Here is an 18730-nt window from a genome sequence, read left to right as displayed (position 1 = left end):
ATGTGTATACACACACACACACACACACACACACATATATGTAAATCATCTTTATGTCTGACTTGGTCCAACTCCAGAGGTTTAAATCAAGCGTTTGGGAAACACTAAACTACTAACAACTCTGCCAGGTACAGTGGAGCTGTAGGGAGTGGTGACACCAGAACTGGATTTCAAAGCCTGAGAACAAGATGCTAGTCCAATAAGGAACTGAGAGGCTTTCTGAGCTGAGGGTACAGCATACGCAAAGGCTCAGCGTTCTGAAAGGATCCGGAATATTTGGGGAACGGCTGGCTGGTGTGTTAGGTGTGAGCGTGAGAGTGTCAGAAGATGAGCCTGGGCGGTGGGTTGTGGTCAGAATTTAAAAGATCTGATGTATCTGACAGAGAGCTCGGACTGTGTCCCGTGTCCTTTAATATTTCTAAGTGAAGCACCGGGGTCAGGGATCTTAATCATTCCCCTTTTCTAGGGTGGAGGCTTCCAGGGAGGAGCAGCCCGTAGGTGAGAAATGCCACCATCATGTTGACGGTCTTTTATTCTCTGCCCAGGCAAATGGTTCCTCAGTCTTTAAATGACGTGGAAGCTGTTTTCCTTCACAAAAGCGATGGTTACTGTAACTTACCGGGAGCCTCTGCATTTCATCAGGACTCTCTGTTTTCTTCTTCCATTTATGTGGTCTTTACAGTTGAGGAGGTTGTGAACTTGCTCTTCACAAGGGCTCTTTTCAGTAAGCAGAGCAGATGTTCCCATTTTACAGACAGATTCATTAAGGCCCAACATGAGTAAATAACTTTTCTAAGGTCCCATGCTGAACTCTGGATCCTTTGACTCTTACCTCAGTGCTCACAGTGCCTGAGGACAAAAGTCTAGCCAGTGGCAGAAATTCAGGCCCCTTCACAGAGACAAAGAGCAAGCTATTTCGGGGGTAGGCTGGCCTTTTCAAATATGAACAATTGTTGTTCCAATTCAAATCGTAAACCCCTTAGAGTGGACTCGAAAATACGGAAAAGCATGAGGAAGAAAATGAAGATCATCCATAATCTCTTTTTTTATCTTATTTATTTTTTATTTCTCTTTTTTCTCTTGGTACTATTCTGCATTTCTTTACTCTGAGAAAGTGTTTTATAAACAGAAGCAAAGGTGAATTCCCCCGCTGCTCCTAGGCTTCAGAACAGAAAAAAACAAAAATCACCTATTACACTGTCCAAAAATAATCAATATTTTATTTATTTATTTACTTAGACAGACAGACATGAATATACATTTTTTTTAATAATTTTTTTTTCTTTAAAGTATTTGTTTATTTATTTATTTATGGCTGTGTTGGGTCTTCGTTTCTGTGCAAGGGCCTTCTCTAGTTGTGGCAAGCGGGTGCCACTCTTCATCGCGGTGCGCGGGCCTCTCACTATCGCGGCCTCTCTTGTTGCGGAGCACAGGCTCCAGACGCACAGGCTCAGTAGTTGTGGCTCAGGGGCCTAGTTGCTCCGCGGCATGTGGGATCTTCCCAGTCCAGGGCTCGAACCCGTGTCCCCTGCATTGGCAGGCAGACTCTCAACCACTGCGCCACAAGGGAAGCCCTATATTTTTAAAATGCAGTGCCATAACTTACTAACAAGCCCCCAACAGCAAGCTTGTAGGAGGTTTTCAGTCTTTCACTGTTACGATAGTTTGACAGTGACTCTTCCTGACTGTGTGTGTGAACTTCCAGAGCTTCTTTGATTCTTACTTGTGAAGTTACTTAATCTAAGGGTAGAAGTTGGATTTCAGGCTCCTCATCTTTATTATTTAAATACCCTCTCCCTGCAAAAACTAGAGGTGAAGTCGGAGCGTTTGGACGCCGGTCCCATCTTCCTGGGTAGGATGCAACCCGGTCCCATGGAGCCCTGGGGATGGCAAATGTCGTACAAGGAGAAGCTTTACATCCCCTTTGGCAAGTCGGTGTCGGGGCCACTCTGCCCTGGGAGCAAAGCATCTCCAAAAATACTGTTTCTAAGAAAAGCTGGCCACCCTTGACCCCGTACCTGGTATGGGCCCCGTCGGGGTGTTTTCTCCTCTTCCCCAGCTCCCTCCTCCTTCCCTGTCCTATGTCCCTTCTGTTGGCCACGTGCCTGGCTCACGTGGAGCAGTGGGGGAAGAGGCCAGTCCTCAGATATGGCCTGTTCCCTCTCTTTAGCCTCGTGTCTCCTCAGAGGCAGTCGGGGCTGGGCTTAACACTCCCCTGGAATTCATTGTCTTTACCGATCCAGCCCATGTCTTTGGCTCCCTGGCCTCTCCGTGTCATGCATTTCATCATAAAACTATAATTTATCAGGTACACAGTCCCCCTGACGAGGAGGCCAGGCTCTCTCTGTTCCTTCCTGTGGCTTCTCATCAGATCCCAGGAACTCACGGGCCAATGTCAAGAGTAAACCCTCCAGGGTGCTTCCCTGCAGCCTCCGGGCCTCACAGGGCCTGGCCTCGCCGTGAGGAGTGGCTTGGGTGTTCTCCCCGAAAGAACCCTCTGTTCCCCCTGGTCCCCTGGCGTTCAGGATGATCTTCCCCTGACCCCCTGCCCTGGCAGCGTGCGCTGACATCTGACCCAGCATCTCACTTCAGGGCCTCCAAAACAGCCACTTTGAGAAATGAGGCCAAGGCAGATTGTTCCTGAAATGCAGGGTAACGGGCATTTGCCTTTCAGCTCGCTAGTGAAGCGGGACCGTGAAATGGGGTAGCTGACCTTCTTTCTTCTGCTGGCGGTCTCCCGCCTTCGCTCCTTCCCTTCTTCCTTCCACAAACATTTATTAAGCAAATGACATTCACAGCTAGCATTTCTTAAGCGTGGAGTGTATGTCAGGCACTGTGGTAAATGTTTTATCCACATATTCAAAATGTAAACGTTATAACCATCCTGGGAGGATTGTATTTTCTCATTTTCAGAGGAGAAAGCTCAGACGAAGAGGGCCACGTGTATGTGAACCGTGTCCCAGGCCGCGTAGAGGAAAGGGGGTTGAAATGATGAATAAGACATGGTTCCCGCCCTCCAGGGGCCTTCAGTCTCGGGGTAGAGCAGGGAGGGGTGCCCACTCTTCCCAAGGGATGCCGGAGGGGATTGGGATACAGCTTGGCAGGCGGAATTCAAGTGGGTCTGCGGGATTCCCATTTCTAAAACGGACTCTCCTTTCTCTGACCATCTCCCAGCCTCTGTGCTCCTGTTCATGTCGTTTGCTTTCCCCGGGACACTTTTCCTTATCCTCTCACTTCTCTCCCTGCTGGCAAACCTCTCTTCATCTTTTAAGGCCCAACTCATATATCTAGGTTTCCGTAAAGCCTTCCCCCTACTTCCTTCCCCAGGCCAGGCTTTTCACGCAGATGCTGCACGACTGTGGGCACTCTGTTTTATACTTTGAACACAGAGTATCGATCAAAATAAATTCACTACCTCGTAGGACTTCCACAAGGGTCATGAGCACGATTCTCACATTGTAGTCTTTCAAAAGAAATTCATGATCAAAGGGAGGAAGGCTGTATTCTAGAACCTCACTTGAAGCATATACAAGTCCCATTATCTCATTAGAGGCTTTGGAAAATCCTGTAGAAGTGAAACCCATTCAACCTAATGCCCCTTAAATTTATTTACCCATGGAACCCCTTTTTCATGGAATACCATGCAATATTATCTTAAATGGTAAGTGTTCCCATGAAACACAGCTTGGGTAATATTTGGTTAAATCATAACACACAAAGTACATGATTAAACACCAGGTTTAATGAGTCAGATAGCATACTCTATCAGTTCTAAGGTTCAGTCCAGTTTTGGGACTGGGATGGTTTGGGAGGACTTTGGGAAAGAGGGAGATCTGAGGTGAGCCCTCTAGTAACAAGGTCAGTAGGGCCAACTGCTTATCAAACAACCCCCAAATCTCTATGGATTAACCCAATAAAAGTTCATTTCCAGTGTTGGTCAGTAGGGAAATTGCTTCATGCAGTCTTGCAGAGACCAAGTCTCCTTCCATCTAATGGCAGCACCCTCATCCGGGTCCTGGAAGCTGTCTCCATTCTCCCAGGCATGGGAGAAGAAAGAGTAAAAATTACGCCTGGGAGGTTTTTATGATCCAGGATTCCAGTTGACTCACATACCTTCACTCGAATTCCACCGACTGCAGCTCAGTCACAGGGCTGCTACTTCCTGCAAAGGAGGCTGGGAACAGTGGTTTAGCAACGTTCTCTGAAAGTAAGAGGGCTCAGATCTTGGGGGGCACGAGGAGCCTCTGCCACACAGACCCTGACCCCAGAGCTCCCTCCTCCAGTTTCCCTGGCACCTGCACCTGTGTCTGAGCTGAAGATCTGCACAAGGGGAGGCTTTCTGGTGGAGAAAATATTAGCTAATACAACTGCTTTTCTTTGTCTCTTTCTACTTCTTGATCTAAATCTCTCAAACTGCTTTTCAATCTTTCAAGGTGTGGATACTGATTTTCCCTGCTCTCCAAAAAGAGCCTCGCTCATCCCCAAGAGCAGGGAAGTCTTTCCAGTACTTCTCTCCTTCCCTCTTCCTTTGCCCATCCATCCTTCTCCACCCGAGGGCCCTGTCAAAGTCTGTTCTAAGGATTAGTCAGCTAGTTGAGTCATCAATGACTTCCTTTTAAAAAAAAAAAAAATTATTTATTTATTTGGCTGCGCTGAGTCTTAGCTGTGGCACAAGGGCTCTTAGTTGAGGCATGCATGCAGGATCTAGTTCCCTGACCAGGGATCGAACCCAGGCCCCCTGCATTGGGAGCATGGAGTCTTAACCGCTGGACCAGCGGGAAAGTCCCTCATCAAAGACTTCTTGCACTTCTACTAAGCTGCTCTGTCAAAGCATAATTTTTAAAGAGATACAGGTTGATAGTGAACATCTGTCAAAAATCCATTGACTCGGTGAGTAAGGGAAACAACAAGATGACAAAGATGGTGCAAAGGAGGATACAAGAGACCAAAGCATATATACGGTCATTGAAAAGTAAGACGCCGGAATGAGACTGAAAAGGTGAATACACATGATTAAGGCCCTGTAAAACAATAAGCCATCACCATGGGTGTTTTCTGTTGGACAAAAGTCATTTGCAACTTGATCATAAAATAAATGTTTTGCAACTTACCAATCTTCTATAAGTCAACATCTAACTTTGAAGAGTTTGGGCCTTACTAAGTAATCAATTGCACATCAAACAAATATACCTGCCCCTAGAGCATGCAGTGAGCTTGTTAGACAGTGATCTAACAGGACTTTGGAAAGGCACACAGTAATTTTTTTTGCCTAAGTTTTGCATAATTTTTCTTAACAGCTCCTACTCAGGAGTATGCTAAGTACACTTTGCCCTGAAAATCCAGTGATAAGTAAGATAAACAGATTCCTGAGTTTAGTAATTATTAACAAATATAATGATTGAAAGGAGAAACACTCAGTTTGCCAAGGGAACCTATTGTAGTGGGAAACCAATAAACTTCAGGAAAATCAAGGTAGGTTCCTAAAAGCTGAAACCAAGTTGGAAAGACCAAGTAGTAGCTTGTTGGTCTGAGAGAGGGTGGAAGAGTGTTCCAATCAGAGGGAACAGCATGTGTGAAGGCCTTAACATGGGAAAAAGCATAGTGTGTTCAAAGAATTCAAGTAAGACTGATTTGGATAAATTTGGAGACATAGTGTACAGGCAATTGTAGTTGGAAACATAGGCAGGGCCAGATCACGTACAACCTTGTGGACAATGTTAAGGATTTTGGACTTTATCCTAAAAGTGGTAAGAAGCCATTGAAAGTTTGTAGAGAGGGGAGAGACCCTGCCAGGTTTGTATGTTGTAAGCCTCCTTGGGCTGAAGTGAGGGAGGGGGTTATGAGGAACAGACAAAGAAAGGCCACTTGGAGAGTAGCTGTAGTGGTCCGGGAGAGAAATGATGGGGGCCTGAATCAAAGTGTAGCAGTGAGATTAAAGTAAAAAGGATAAACTCAAGATATTTGGAAGGAAAAATGGAAAAAAATTATCAAATGTAAAGAGGAGAGAGGTAAAACAATTCCCAGATCACTGACTTGGGAAATCAGGTATCCGAATCTTTTCCAGAACAGTCTTCTTGGTCTTATGGGTGGTGACCATGGCCAGCAATGCAGAGTGGGCAAGAGGAGGGGCTGTGGTCAGCACTGTCCTTGTCTATTGACTTGCAAGTCTTTGGTGAGTGTCTACAGCATGGCAATGGCAGGTACTTAAAAAATACGACTTTGAGCTTCTTATCTCCTGTGTACCATCCTTCCTCCAGTTGGTGTGGGACTGATAGAATGCAGAAAACCTCTCACTATTGCCCTAGATGAAATATAAATAGCAAGGTAAGAATTCGGCAGATGCTCTTTTAAAAGCCCAGGGATGGGTGATGGGACTGAGTGAAACATTCCAGAGTACATCCTTTTCATATTCTGAGCCAGACTTCTCAGCTTTTGGATTTCCCACCATTTTGCACAAATGCATCATTTTTTCACTGCCTCCTTTGTACTAGGAATTTTACTTGATACCCTGTTTACATTACCTAATCTAATCCACCCGACACTGTGAGGTAACTACCATTACTAGTTTCATTTTACTGATGAAGAAACTAGGGCTCTGAGAGGTGAACTAACCAACGTCAGGCCGTGCTCCTAGGGATTGAATGAATGAGTAATCCAACCCAGCGTGTTCAACTTCAGTAGTCTAAAGATGGCATTTCTGAGGTTTAATCTCCGCCATGATATCAAGAAATGATAAGGATCTCAGTCTAGAAGAGTACTCACTCAGAAGACTTTTCCATATGGTTACCGTCTCCCCAAAATCCCCGCTGAAGCAAAATCACAGACTTCAACACCACAAGTAACAAAAATGCTGAGATTAAGGAAAGTGATTGCATGTGGACCACAGGTGATGTTACAACTTCGCGCCCTGTAGAATTCTCTCCCCTGTCTCCCATCCACTCCTCCTCTCTTCCCCCTCCCCCTCACCACTCCTTCACCAACAATATATTTTCCTGTCAAAACACACTTGGTTACATGCAGTGCAACCAAAATTGCTGCTATGAGCTTAATTGAGACAGGGTGATTATAAATAAATTACATGCAGTGCTACTGAAATTGCTGCTATTAGTCTAATTTGAGACAGGATGATTAGTCATCACCAACTGTAGCTTAATTCAGAGTGTATTCCACATGTCTGCGGAGCCCTGTGGTCACCTGGCAGCCCAGAGGATGCAAGACCAAGTCCCTGAGAGATGGACTCCAGACTTTTGCTGGTAACTGAGAGAGCAAAAGTCTGTGCCGCCTAATTGGCAGGGTCCTTTCTCAGGCTGATAATGAACTTCTTAGAAACTTGAGCTGGCAAAGGACCATGGTTAGAAACCTTCCCGTATAGAAAATCCTTGTATTATATTTGGATGAGTTGATGTAGCTCAACGTATGAATCTGCTGTCACCTCCCATAATAATTTGAGATGGATTTTTAATATTATTTTACTTTTTTTCTAATTATAAAAGGAGTAGGGATAAATTAGGAGGTTGGGATTAACATCTACACACTACTATATATAGAATAGATAACCAACAAGGACCTACTGTATAGCACAGGGAACTATAATCAACATTTTGTAGTAACCTATAAGGGAAAAGACTGAAAAATATATATATGTATATGTATGTATAACAATCAGTGTGCTGTATACCTGAAACTAACATGATATTACAAATCAATTATACTTCAAATAAATAAATAAAAGTGAAACAATAAAATAAAGTCAAACTGTAAAAAAGAAAAAGAAATCCACACTCACAGTAGAAAAATTCAAAAGCCTAAAGAAGAACAAAACAGTTCCCATTTTCATACCTTTTGTTGGATTTGGTTGTATTTATTCCATCATTTCATTTTTATACTATTTATATAATCCCTCTGACATAGTTGATACCTACTGGATATATAATTTTATATTAAGCTTTTTTTTTTTCACTGATGGAAAAGTCTTTAAACTGCCTAGACAGAGTACATTGAAGATTAAAGATAAATGGGAAGAGAAATTGTCATGGACATCCCATTCTGGAGACAGTACAATGAAGTGGAAATCCACTGGTTAAGGGAATTCTTCGCTTGTCTCCCTGGTTACCTGTCTCAACCCTCAAACCTCAACTTACCGCCTGGCTAGGACCAGAAAACCCAAGTGGAGGGAGGTACAGGTTCTGCAGTTTAGGGCCCCTGGGCAATTGGCTCTACGGGCTTCACTTTCTTCATATCTAGATCAGAATGCAAATATAGATATTCTCCAAGGCACCTCACAAGCGCAAAAGTCTATGCTTTGTACTTAGGGGCTAGAGAAGGCCATGACTGTTAAATAAGACTTGTAGGCGAGGATGACTGTAAAGGTCAAGCATTAATGATTGGCAAACATTAACGTTATATTTTGAGTCCTAAGTATGGAGATGTGTTCTTCATTTAGCCCAGTAGACAGGTTCCTAAAAGGGTGTGTTAGAGCTGCTTGGAAATCAAATGATAGTGTCCAATCTTCTTACTATATCATCCCACAGCAACTTACCTTCACCCAGTAGAACTGGGCCCAGCATAGTTTTAAGTTTTCAGATTCCTAAGCTTTCCTGTTTATTCAAAACCATTCAGTGCTTAAGAGAAAACACTATAGTTATACTTTGTAATGACCATGTTCTGGAATCTTTTCTAAATTGAATAATCACTTAATTTATCTGGGATTTAGTTTTAGAACAAAAAACTAAACAGTGTGGTAATTTTACTTTACTTTTCCAGTGTAAAACATTTAGATTTCTCTGTTTCTCCAAATATATCCTGGGAAACAAAATAGGGAACTCCTTTCTTCCCTCCCTCCTTCCCTTTGTTTATCCCTCCCTCCCCCTTATGATTTTTTTCCTTTCCTCTTTCAGCAAGTGTTTGTAGTTCTTTCTGTATGCCAGACTCTATGCCATGGATTCTCAGGTGAAACTACATTATATACATGACCCCCTGGTTTTTTGGAATTACTGGTAGAGCTGGATTTAAAAAAAAATAAATAAATAACCAACCAACCAATCAAACAAAACAAAAAACAATATCTGAAAGTCAGGGAGTACTTATCCTTTATCAAAAGTCTTTACATATTACTCTCCGCGACATTAGCCTTTGTTTTTGATTCACTAATGTCTTGGTTTGGAGGGATGGCGGGACAGAGAAATTTCAAGCTAAAGTGATGGACGGCATGGTTTATTGGTAAATGCTTGGAGGGAACAAAGCAAAGTTCTACAGTGGTGACACCAGTGTCTTGTCTTACAAAAACTCAGATCACAATCAACTTTGGGGGGAAAGTGACCTTTTTTCTAGCTTTATTGAAATATAATTGACACAACATAGTGTAAGCTTGATGCTGATTTAATACATGTATATATTGTGAAATGATTACCATAATAAGGTCAGTTAACAACTCTATCACTTCTCATAATTACCATTTTTTTCCTGTGGTGAAAACATTTAAGATTTACTCTCTTAGCAATTTTCAAGTATATAAAACACTATTGTTAACTATAATTGTCATGCTGTACATTAGATCCAGCACTTATTTGTCATAACTGGAGGTTTGACCCCTTAACCAACATCTCCCTGTTTATCCCACTCTCCATCCTCTGGCAACCACCAATCTACTCTCTGTCTATGAATTTGGCTTTTTTGGATTCCACATATAAGTGAGATCATACAGTATTTGTCTTTCTCTGTCTGACTTATTTCACTTAGTAAAATGTCCTCAAGTTCCGTTTGTGTTGTCAGAAGGTTTCCCTTCTTTTTTATGGATGAATAATATCCCATTGTTTGTATATACCACATTTTCTTTATCCATTTATCTGTCAGTGAACACTTAGGTTGTTTATTATGTCTTGACTATTTGAATGAAGCTGCAATGAACATGGAGGTGCAGATATCTCTCCAAGGAAGTGATTTTATTTCCTTTGGATATATACCTAGAAGTGATATTGCCGGATCATATGGTAGTTCTATTTTTAATTTTTTGAGGAACCTTCATATTGTTTTCCAAAGTAGCTGTACCAGTTTACATACCCACCAATAGTGCACAAAGGTTTCCTTTTCTCCACATTCTTGCCAACACTTATCTCTCGTCTTTTCAATAATAGGTATTCTAACAAGTATGAGATGATAGCTCATTGTGATTTTGATTTGCATTTTACTGATAATTAGTGATGTTGAGCATCTTTTCATGTACCTGTTGGCCATTTGTATGTCTCCTCTGCCTATTTCTAAATCAGATTATTTGATTTTTTTTCTATTGAGTTGTATGAGTTCCTTATATACTTTGGATGTTAACTCCTTATCTGATGTATGGTTTGCAAATATTTTCTCCCATTTTATAGGTTGCCTTTTCATTTTGTTAGTTGTTTCTTTTGTTGTGCAGAAGCTTTTTTGTTTGATGTAGTCCCACTTATTTCCTTTTGCTTTTGTTGCTTGTGCTTTTGGTGTCATATCCAAAAATTCATTCCCTAGACCAATGTCAAGGAGCAATCTAGAGAAAGAAGAACAAAGCTGGAGGAATCACATGTCCTGATTTCAAACTATATTACAAAGCTATAGTAATCAAAACAGCATGGTACTGGCATAAAAGCAGACAGACTAATGGAACAGGATCAAGAGCCTAGATATGAACTCATGCACATACAGTCAACTAATATTTGACAAGGGAGCCAAGAATACTCAATGGGGAAAAGAATAGTCTCTTCAGTAAATGATGTTGGGAAAACTGGATATTAACATGCAAAAGAATGAAATTAGACCCCTATCTTACACCACTCACAAAAATGAATTTGAAATGCATTAAAGACTTAAATGTAAGACCTGAAACAATAAAACTCCAAGAAGAAAATATAAGGAAAATGTCCTTTTAACCAATTGGGATCATGTCCATCTCAGGGATGTGACCGCCCCCCACACCCCCAACACTGAAAGACACACTTGGCCTCTTTTCACTCAGAAGTGTGCTGCTTGCAAATTGCTGAGGAAAGGCTGCCTGCAGGTCAGCCTCAGAGGAGAAATTATTATCATCCTTTCTATGTACTGAGGCAGAATCTCAGTGAGTTGAGCCCCTGCCAAGTTGTAAAGGTTGACATTTACTGAAGTGAAGTGAAAAGAGCAAGAACTGGGTGATTCAAATCCTGGCTTCAACTTCGCCGGACTGCACTTCTCTGAGCCAGTGTTTATTCTGGAAAGAAAGGAATAATCATACTGGTCTACCTTACACATTTGTTGTGAGAATTATAAATAAAATAAGTTTGTAGCAGGCATAGACTAGCACATAATAGACACTCAATAAATGGCATTTTTTTCTAAATTGCAATAGCAGTAAGCATGTACCTGTTTGTCTCTCAAGAAGTTAGGAGGCAGTGCGAGACACATACCATTGGTCAGGAATTTAACGGCTATTGTATATCTTCTTCATAGACATTCATCCTAATAACTGCCGAGTTTAGCAAGTTTACAAGTTAGAATGCTGTAGATGAGATATCTTTAAAACCTGGACACTGTTTGCACTTTGGAATCCCAAGGCAGAGGCTCACACTGAGTTGAAAGCATTGCTAGTAATGCGTCACTCACGATATTTAGCGGGAGAGCTTACCCTCAGTTTAACTGAGACTTTATTTTCAGAGTATAATCAGGGGAAGGAGAGATGCACTGTCAGAGCTCAAGGACCCCCATTCAAAACTTGCATAGATATGCCAGGTCTCTCCCACGAAAGCCTGGAGAAATCAAGTATCTCCTTTCTTCCTAGGGCTTTAAAGATCCTGTGTACCGAGCAAGACGGAAGCAATTTGCTGACATTGCCTACAACTATCGACAGTAAGTCTGCTCTTCATGGTGGGAGGTGGAGCAGTGGGTGGGGGGCGTGAGAAGAACAACTCCTAGCCTGCCTCTCCCTCACCCAAAGGGAAACTATCGGTGTAGAGAATCCTCCCCTCTGTGTGTGTGTGTGTGTGTGTGTGTGTGTGTATGGTTAAACCCTCCCTTGAATAACACACATTTTAAAAAATTGACCGCAAGACAAAACAAAATTACCCTCTGTGCCAGGGCCCAGCTCTCTCCCAGGCTTTGTTGTGTAATTACTCAGGGATGTCTGAAGTAATTATAAAAGACCTCAGTCCTGAATAAAACAGCCTCTGGTATTCTCCACATTGAACCAGAAACTGGCAAAAGAGAATCATTTACATTCAAGAAGGAGTTGGCTGCTTTACTGAAATAGTGAATCATTGGAGGTTTCAGGAGAGCCAAGCCTCAGGGTTCTACTTTTATCTGATCTGACCCAGATGTGAAGGGCAATTTTAGGATGAGTTTATTTTTTTCTATCTGGGGTTCTGTGCTCCTCCTCTACCAGATTTCAGTCAAAGGAAAATGCAAATATCAAGTATGTTATTTGGGAAGAGAACCACTTTGCTATTTTGAGTCCTCAGAAACTACAGAAATGCTCCCATGAGAAACTCAGTGTTTTGGGACCTGAGCTCCATTCCTGAGTTAAGAGTGTGAGAAAAGACATGCCCAAGAAGAAAGGAACAGGTTGTTCAGAACACTGAGGTGATGGTATTTTAACAGCTTTGCTAGAACATGAGGGAGATAAAGGAGATGCTAGGGCTCTGTATACTGAATAAAAGCCTACCTTCCAAAGGGAAAGACTTCCAGAGAAAATGAGAAATTTCCTTTCTCTGAATGAGTCCTGGTAGTAGAAAGATCCAGAATAGTGCAGACCTTGGTCACATCTAGACCCAGCTGGGCCTTGGCTTGTGGCAAGCAGGAATCACAGAACATGGTGACCTCTCTCCCCTGTCCCCACCGTGGCCTCAGCACGGACAGGTAGACACCATCAAATCAGGTACAGACAAGAGTCCTTCTTGAGATAGTCAGTAATAATAGGTCATATTTATCATCTCCTTGCTATGTCTGGGGCTTTGCTAAATGCTTAGTTTACATTATTTCATTTAGTTTTAATAATAACTCCCCATTTTTCAGGCGGAAAAACTAAAGCTTAAAAAAGATTAAGTAACTTGCCAAAGTTATAGAACTAGTAGGCGGCATAGTCTGGTTTTGAACGCAGGCTTGTTTAACTGCAAAGTTGTTCTCAACCACTTCCCTGAGTGTCTGGGGATCTCTGAGTCAGGAGACCACACTTCTCCACATAATCCAGGAGCTGCTTATGAGATACATTCACTCCTTGGCTGTTGGGATTTGAAGGGAAAAAACTCAAATCCACCTCCTTTCCATAAAAATGTTACACCTGATGAAGAAGTATGGAATTGGTTGAATGCCTCATGATTCTGGGTGGTCATCAGATAAGTTAAACTGGTTTTTGAAAACTATTCATAGATGGCTGGTACTCAGAAGAATACCAGAGATCTTCCAGTCAATTTTCCACCTTGTATAGATGAATCCCAAGTGGTTAAGTGATGTACTCAAGGTCATATATCTCATTAGGGACTGAACTTGTCCTCCAAGTCAAAGCCTATTACCAGCCTCATCTCAGCTCATCTCTTTTGAACTTTTGATGCTATTTACTACCCCTTCCTTCTTTGCAATTGTCTTTTATCTCTGTATCTGGTACAACTGATTCTCATTCTTTCAAGATTACTCGCTTAAATTTATTTGAGACCCCCAAACTCGGGGCACTTTCACACTCATTCCCAGACATGTGCAGAGCAGGGAAAAATGTGAGTCCCCTGATGCACAAGTTCCCAGCTGAGGTCAAATAAGGCAACATTGCCTCTTGTTTCAGCTCTTCTATTGTAAACAAGTGTTCTTTTTTGAGGTCTCTTTAGAGCCACATTTGTTGAATTTTTGTTCTTTTTGTCAGTAATTTTGCTGTTTAAAATGGGCCTCCAGCGTATTGCTGAAGTGCTGGCTAGTGTTCCTAAGTACAGGACGACTCTGACGTGCTTAATGAGGATAATGTGTTAGATACGCTTCCTTCAGGCCTGAGTTGTTGTAGTGCTGTTGGCTGTGAGTTCAGTGTGAATCTATCAACATATACATTAACCAAGGTGTCTTTAAGCAGAAACACACACAAGACAAGGAAGGGATTATCAGTTGTGTCCTGCATTTCCCGCAGGAGCTATGGTTCGGTACTCACTCAGAGTTCACGGTGACTTTATGGAACAGAACTGCTGCCAATAAGGAGAATCAGCTCTACTCTGCTCTCTGCTGGTCTCCCTCCTTCCTCTTTGAGGCTTCTTCTCAGTCTCCTCTGGCCTCCTCCTCCCACCCCAGAAATTGTCATGCCTTTCAGGACTCAGCTTTGACCCTCTTCCTTGGGCTCTGCCACCCTCCATGCCAACAGCCCCGCATTCTGGTCTCTAGCGCCTTCCCCGTCATCCTCCCACATGGGGCTCAAACTCCTGCCCCCTGAGTCCTAGAATCACAGGATCAGTTGATACAATGTGTTTACTGTGTTCCAGGACCCATGCCAAGAGCAAGACCAACAGACTCTGTGTCTTCTGGGGGATCACTGAGAAAGACAGACAATAACAAAAAGAACAATAAATGCAATAGGTATGACTAAAGCCAAAACACAAGTGTCATGAGGCCACGTAATTAGGAACTTTAATGTAGACCAGGGGAATTGGTTAGAGGAAGTGATATTTAGACTGAGAATTGAAGACTGAGTAGGAGTTTATCAGCTGAAGAAAATGAGGGTAGTGAATGAGAGGGCCGGTCTGGTTAGAAACAGGGCTTTTGTTTTATTAGTAGATGTATCAGTATATATTTGGGGCCAGAGCTGAATTACTGGAGACAGTAAGGAAGCAGCTAAACCCTGCTCCTGTTTGCCACCCTCTTCTAGGCCCATCCATGTGATGCTTTGACTCTCCTCCAGAAGAATATTTAACAAAAGTCTTAAAACATCACTTTGAAGAGGCACTGATTACTGTTGTGTTTTGGGGGCACCAAATTATTTGTCCTGGTAATAATTCCATTTGTGGGGACTTGGTGTAAAATAAGACTGAGTGAGGAAGGCTATGCCAGGTGCTGGAGTACCATGAATGCCATCTTTGGTTGGTGGAATAATTCAAAAGCAATGTCTTCTCCTCAAAACATTGTTTTTTTTTTTTTTTTTTTTTTTTGGAAGAGGGATCCTAATTGGCTGAACTAGAAATCCTTTTATTTCAAGCCAAATTGATACTCTTCCCAGAATATCTTAGTTTATTTTACTTAATGAGATCATGGTTTTATAAAAATAATTGACGATATATTCAAAGACTGAGGATCTTGTAGAACCTCAGGTCTCTTGGTAGAAGGAGAAGATGGAAAAAAGGTGCTGAGTTCAATTCCTAAGTAGACCATGGAAGCTGGGGTGTGTGTGTGTGTGTGTGTGTGTGTGTGTGTGTGTATAAAACTAAATTCTGAAGTATTTACTATATCCAGGCAGCATTTCACACATTGCTTACTTGATTATCACTACAATGTTACTAGGTAGGTTTGATTATCCTTATTTTGAAAAAAAAATATAGATACAGATACAGATATAGATATAGATATAGATATAGATATAGATATAGATATGAGAGTGGCAATAACTTGCCCAAGGTCTGACACAGCTGGGAAGCTGCAGAGTTACAGCTCAGATTCTCCTGCCTCTTCCCAGGAAAGCAGGGGCCCCTGGGCCACTCACGTCTAGGTTGGGATGAGCTGCCCCAGGAGGCATGTAAAGAGCACAGAGCTGTCACTGCCCCAGACTGTAAGGATGGGTGCTGTCAGGCTGAATCTGCAGGAAGGCTGAGTCAGAACCTCAAACAGGCAAGTGCAGGTGAAAGGAGGGCTCCAGAGTGAACCCTCACCTCCTTGGGTCTTTATTCAAATGACACCTTCTCAGCCAGGTCTTCTCCAATGTCCCAGGTAAGACTGAAACCCCTCCCTAACACTCCCCATAGGGACCTTTGCTCTTCTTTTTCTCCCTTACACTTTTCACCATCTAACAGAATTGTGTGGATTTTCTGTCTCCCCTCCCACTAGAAATGTGGGCTCCACAGGGCAGGGATGTTTCTTTTTTGGTGTGGTAAAAATATTTAACATGAGATCTAGTTTCTTAACAAAAATTTAAGCTTACAATACAATAATATTAACTATAGACAATATTGTACAGCAAATCTCTAGAAATTAATCATCTTACATAACTGAAATTTAATACCCATTGAACCACAACCTTCTGTTTTTCCCTCCCCACAGCCTCTGGCAACCTCCATTCAACTCTCTGCTTCTGTGTGTTTGACTCTTTTATGTACCTCATGTAAGTGGAATCACGCAGTATCTGTCCTTTAGTGACTGGCTTATTTCACTTAGCATAATATCCTCAAAGTTCATCCATGTGCTTGCATGCGGCAAGATTTCCTTATTTTTAATGCTGAGTAACATTCCATTGTAAGTGGTAGGGATTTTTAATTGTTTTGTTCACTGCTGTATTCCCAGAGCATCATGAGTGTTCAATAAATATTTGTTGAATGAATAAATGAATGCATGAACCTAAGAGACCATATGATAGTAAAGATTCAAAGCGGTAAGTCAGAGATGGAGCTGGGAATTGTGTCTAGAACCACCTAGAAGGCAGCTGCAGCAGGTTTGGATTATGTTACTGGGGTGGGGGTTAGGCTTTCAAATTTTACATAAGAATACAGTAAATGGACTTAGGGATTTATATCTTTCAGCTGCAAGTCAACTCAAACAAAAAGGAGGCTTTTCTTGGCTCCAATAAGTGAAAAGTTTAAGGGAAGTAGTGGAGGCACAGATGGGTCTGGGACTCAGCGTCTCATTCTCTCTCCCTCCCCCTGACTCTGGTGTCCTCTGTAGTGGCCTTGCTCAGAGGCACTGGCCTCATGTCTCTTGGAGGTGGACCCCAGCACCGCCAGGCTGACAACACAGCCCAACCAGAGATTCTGTCTCTTTTCAACAGAATCAACAAAAGTTCTCTCATTGAGTCTCACTGGCTCTCATCAGGACATGGGCCCATCTCTCAGCCAGTCACTGTGGCCAGGGAAATGAGACACTCTAATTGACCGGGCCTGGTCACATGCCCACCTCTGAAGGTAGGAGCGGTGGAGTCTCCTCTTACCTGAACCTGCAGACTGAGATGGGAGAAGGGTGCTTTACTGGAAGAATGGGAATGGATATTGAACCCCTGGCACGGTAAATGTCAACCAGAGGGACAGCTCGGTGCCTAGGACGTTACTCACTCTTGAAAATTTGTTGCAGAAATAGCAGATACCTTTTTTTCTAAATGAGAATCCATTATTATGATAATTACCAACGATCCAATGGTATTATTGTCAGCACCAGTGTTACGTACTTTATACATGGCATTTCTTTTTTTTTAATTTAAAAAAAATTTTTTAATTTTTTAACATCTTTATTGTATACATAGCATTTCAGTTAACTCTCCTCCATACCCTCCAAAGAGTTAGCTGGTATTAGCCCGCCTAACGGCTGTGCAGACTACACTCAGAGAGGTTTACTAAATTGCCTGAGGTCATTCAGCTAGGCAATGGCGGAGCAGAGTGAAGCAATGAACCCATCTCTGTCAGTTTCCAAAGCCTGTTCTTTCCCTGCATCAGCACTGAGCCCTGAAATAATGGTGCATCCATAGGCAGGGGCTTTCCTGATGTTCTTTTCACAGTCCCTACACCATTATAGAACCCTGTGGGCTTGTCTTGCTTTCAATTCTTAAGCAACAGTCGGTCTTTTTTCCCTAATCCCTGCCCATCTTTCCATGGAACATAACAATGACTTTGCTTTAATGTCCTTGGAAGAGCGACAACTCTGAAAGGGCGAGAGGGACCTAGTCTGGAGCCTGAAAATGATCCATAAATCTAAGGTAAACAGTCTCGCCTTGTCCCAGACACCGTGTACCCTGTTAGGAAACAGGCCTGTAGCCCAGAGAACAGTCACGGGTCTTTGAAGTCAGGCTTTGTTTGGTTTTTATTTGTTTTCACTGTTCAGAACACAGCTCACTCTTAGATGGTTTTCAAAAGGACCTATCGAACTAATGACTCTCAAATTATAGTGTGTCACCTGGGAGCTTATTGGAATCCAGATGCCCCACAGGTTCCGGATCTGAGGGGCAGGTCCAACATACATACTTTAATAAGCTCCCTGTACTTTTGTTATGTCATAGCGGAAGATGCTAGGTAAGCAGATCTTGTACCTAGCATGCATTTAAGTACCTTTATAACTTCCTAGGGGCAGAAATATCAAATCCAGCAAGTACATGCCCATTAAACAAGGGATCTCAAACTCATGGTACACATATTAAATCCACTTTAGCCAACAGGTAGAATTGCTTTAGTTTGCTTGAACTTGGATGCCTTTGTTTAGAAAGAGGATGTATTCTTCACTTGACTCAGCCTTCACCCTCCTATTATCTGTACCTGCTACTTCACACATTTCTATTACAGGCTCCTGAAGGTAAGTGAATTTCCACACTGGGTAAAGAATAGGAGATAGGAGGGCAGAAAAGCCAAGTGGTTTCCCAAAGTGAGAGGAAATCCTTGGTGCAGTGGACGAGGTGAGAGCTTGTATCCTTGCTTAACCAAGTCACATGAATGTTTGCTATATCAAGAAGTGGAATTTTCCTCTTTCAAATAACTTATGAAATATGAAATCTGCTGTCGTCGGGGGCGACAGCTCACCCACTCTGAACCCGTCTCCCTCTGCTAAGGCTCCTTCATCCTCTACTCTTGCACCTGCCCTGCTG

The 18730-nt window shown here is 42.4% G+C and overlaps 1 protein-coding gene across 1 annotated transcript in view; it reads left to right on the top strand.

Annotated features, from left to right (window-relative positions):
- Positions 1-18730, top strand: part of PAH (phenylalanine hydroxylase) — a 72336-nt gene that overhangs the window by 36859 nt on the left and 16747 nt on the right. The window contains exon 5 of the mRNA XM_068562152.1: positions 11780-11847. Within this exon, the coding sequence (XP_068418253.1) occupies positions 11780-11847 (68 nt within the window). The remainder of the gene's footprint in view (positions 1-11779; positions 11848-18730) is intronic.

This window comes from Eschrichtius robustus, chromosome 13 (assembly GCF_028021215.1).
Source record: "Eschrichtius robustus isolate mEscRob2 chromosome 13, mEscRob2.pri, whole genome shotgun sequence".
In the NCBI taxonomy this organism is placed as follows: domain Eukaryota; kingdom Metazoa; phylum Chordata; class Mammalia; order Artiodactyla; family Eschrichtiidae; genus Eschrichtius; species Eschrichtius robustus.
This window is presented reverse-complemented; position numbering and strand designations above follow the sequence as displayed.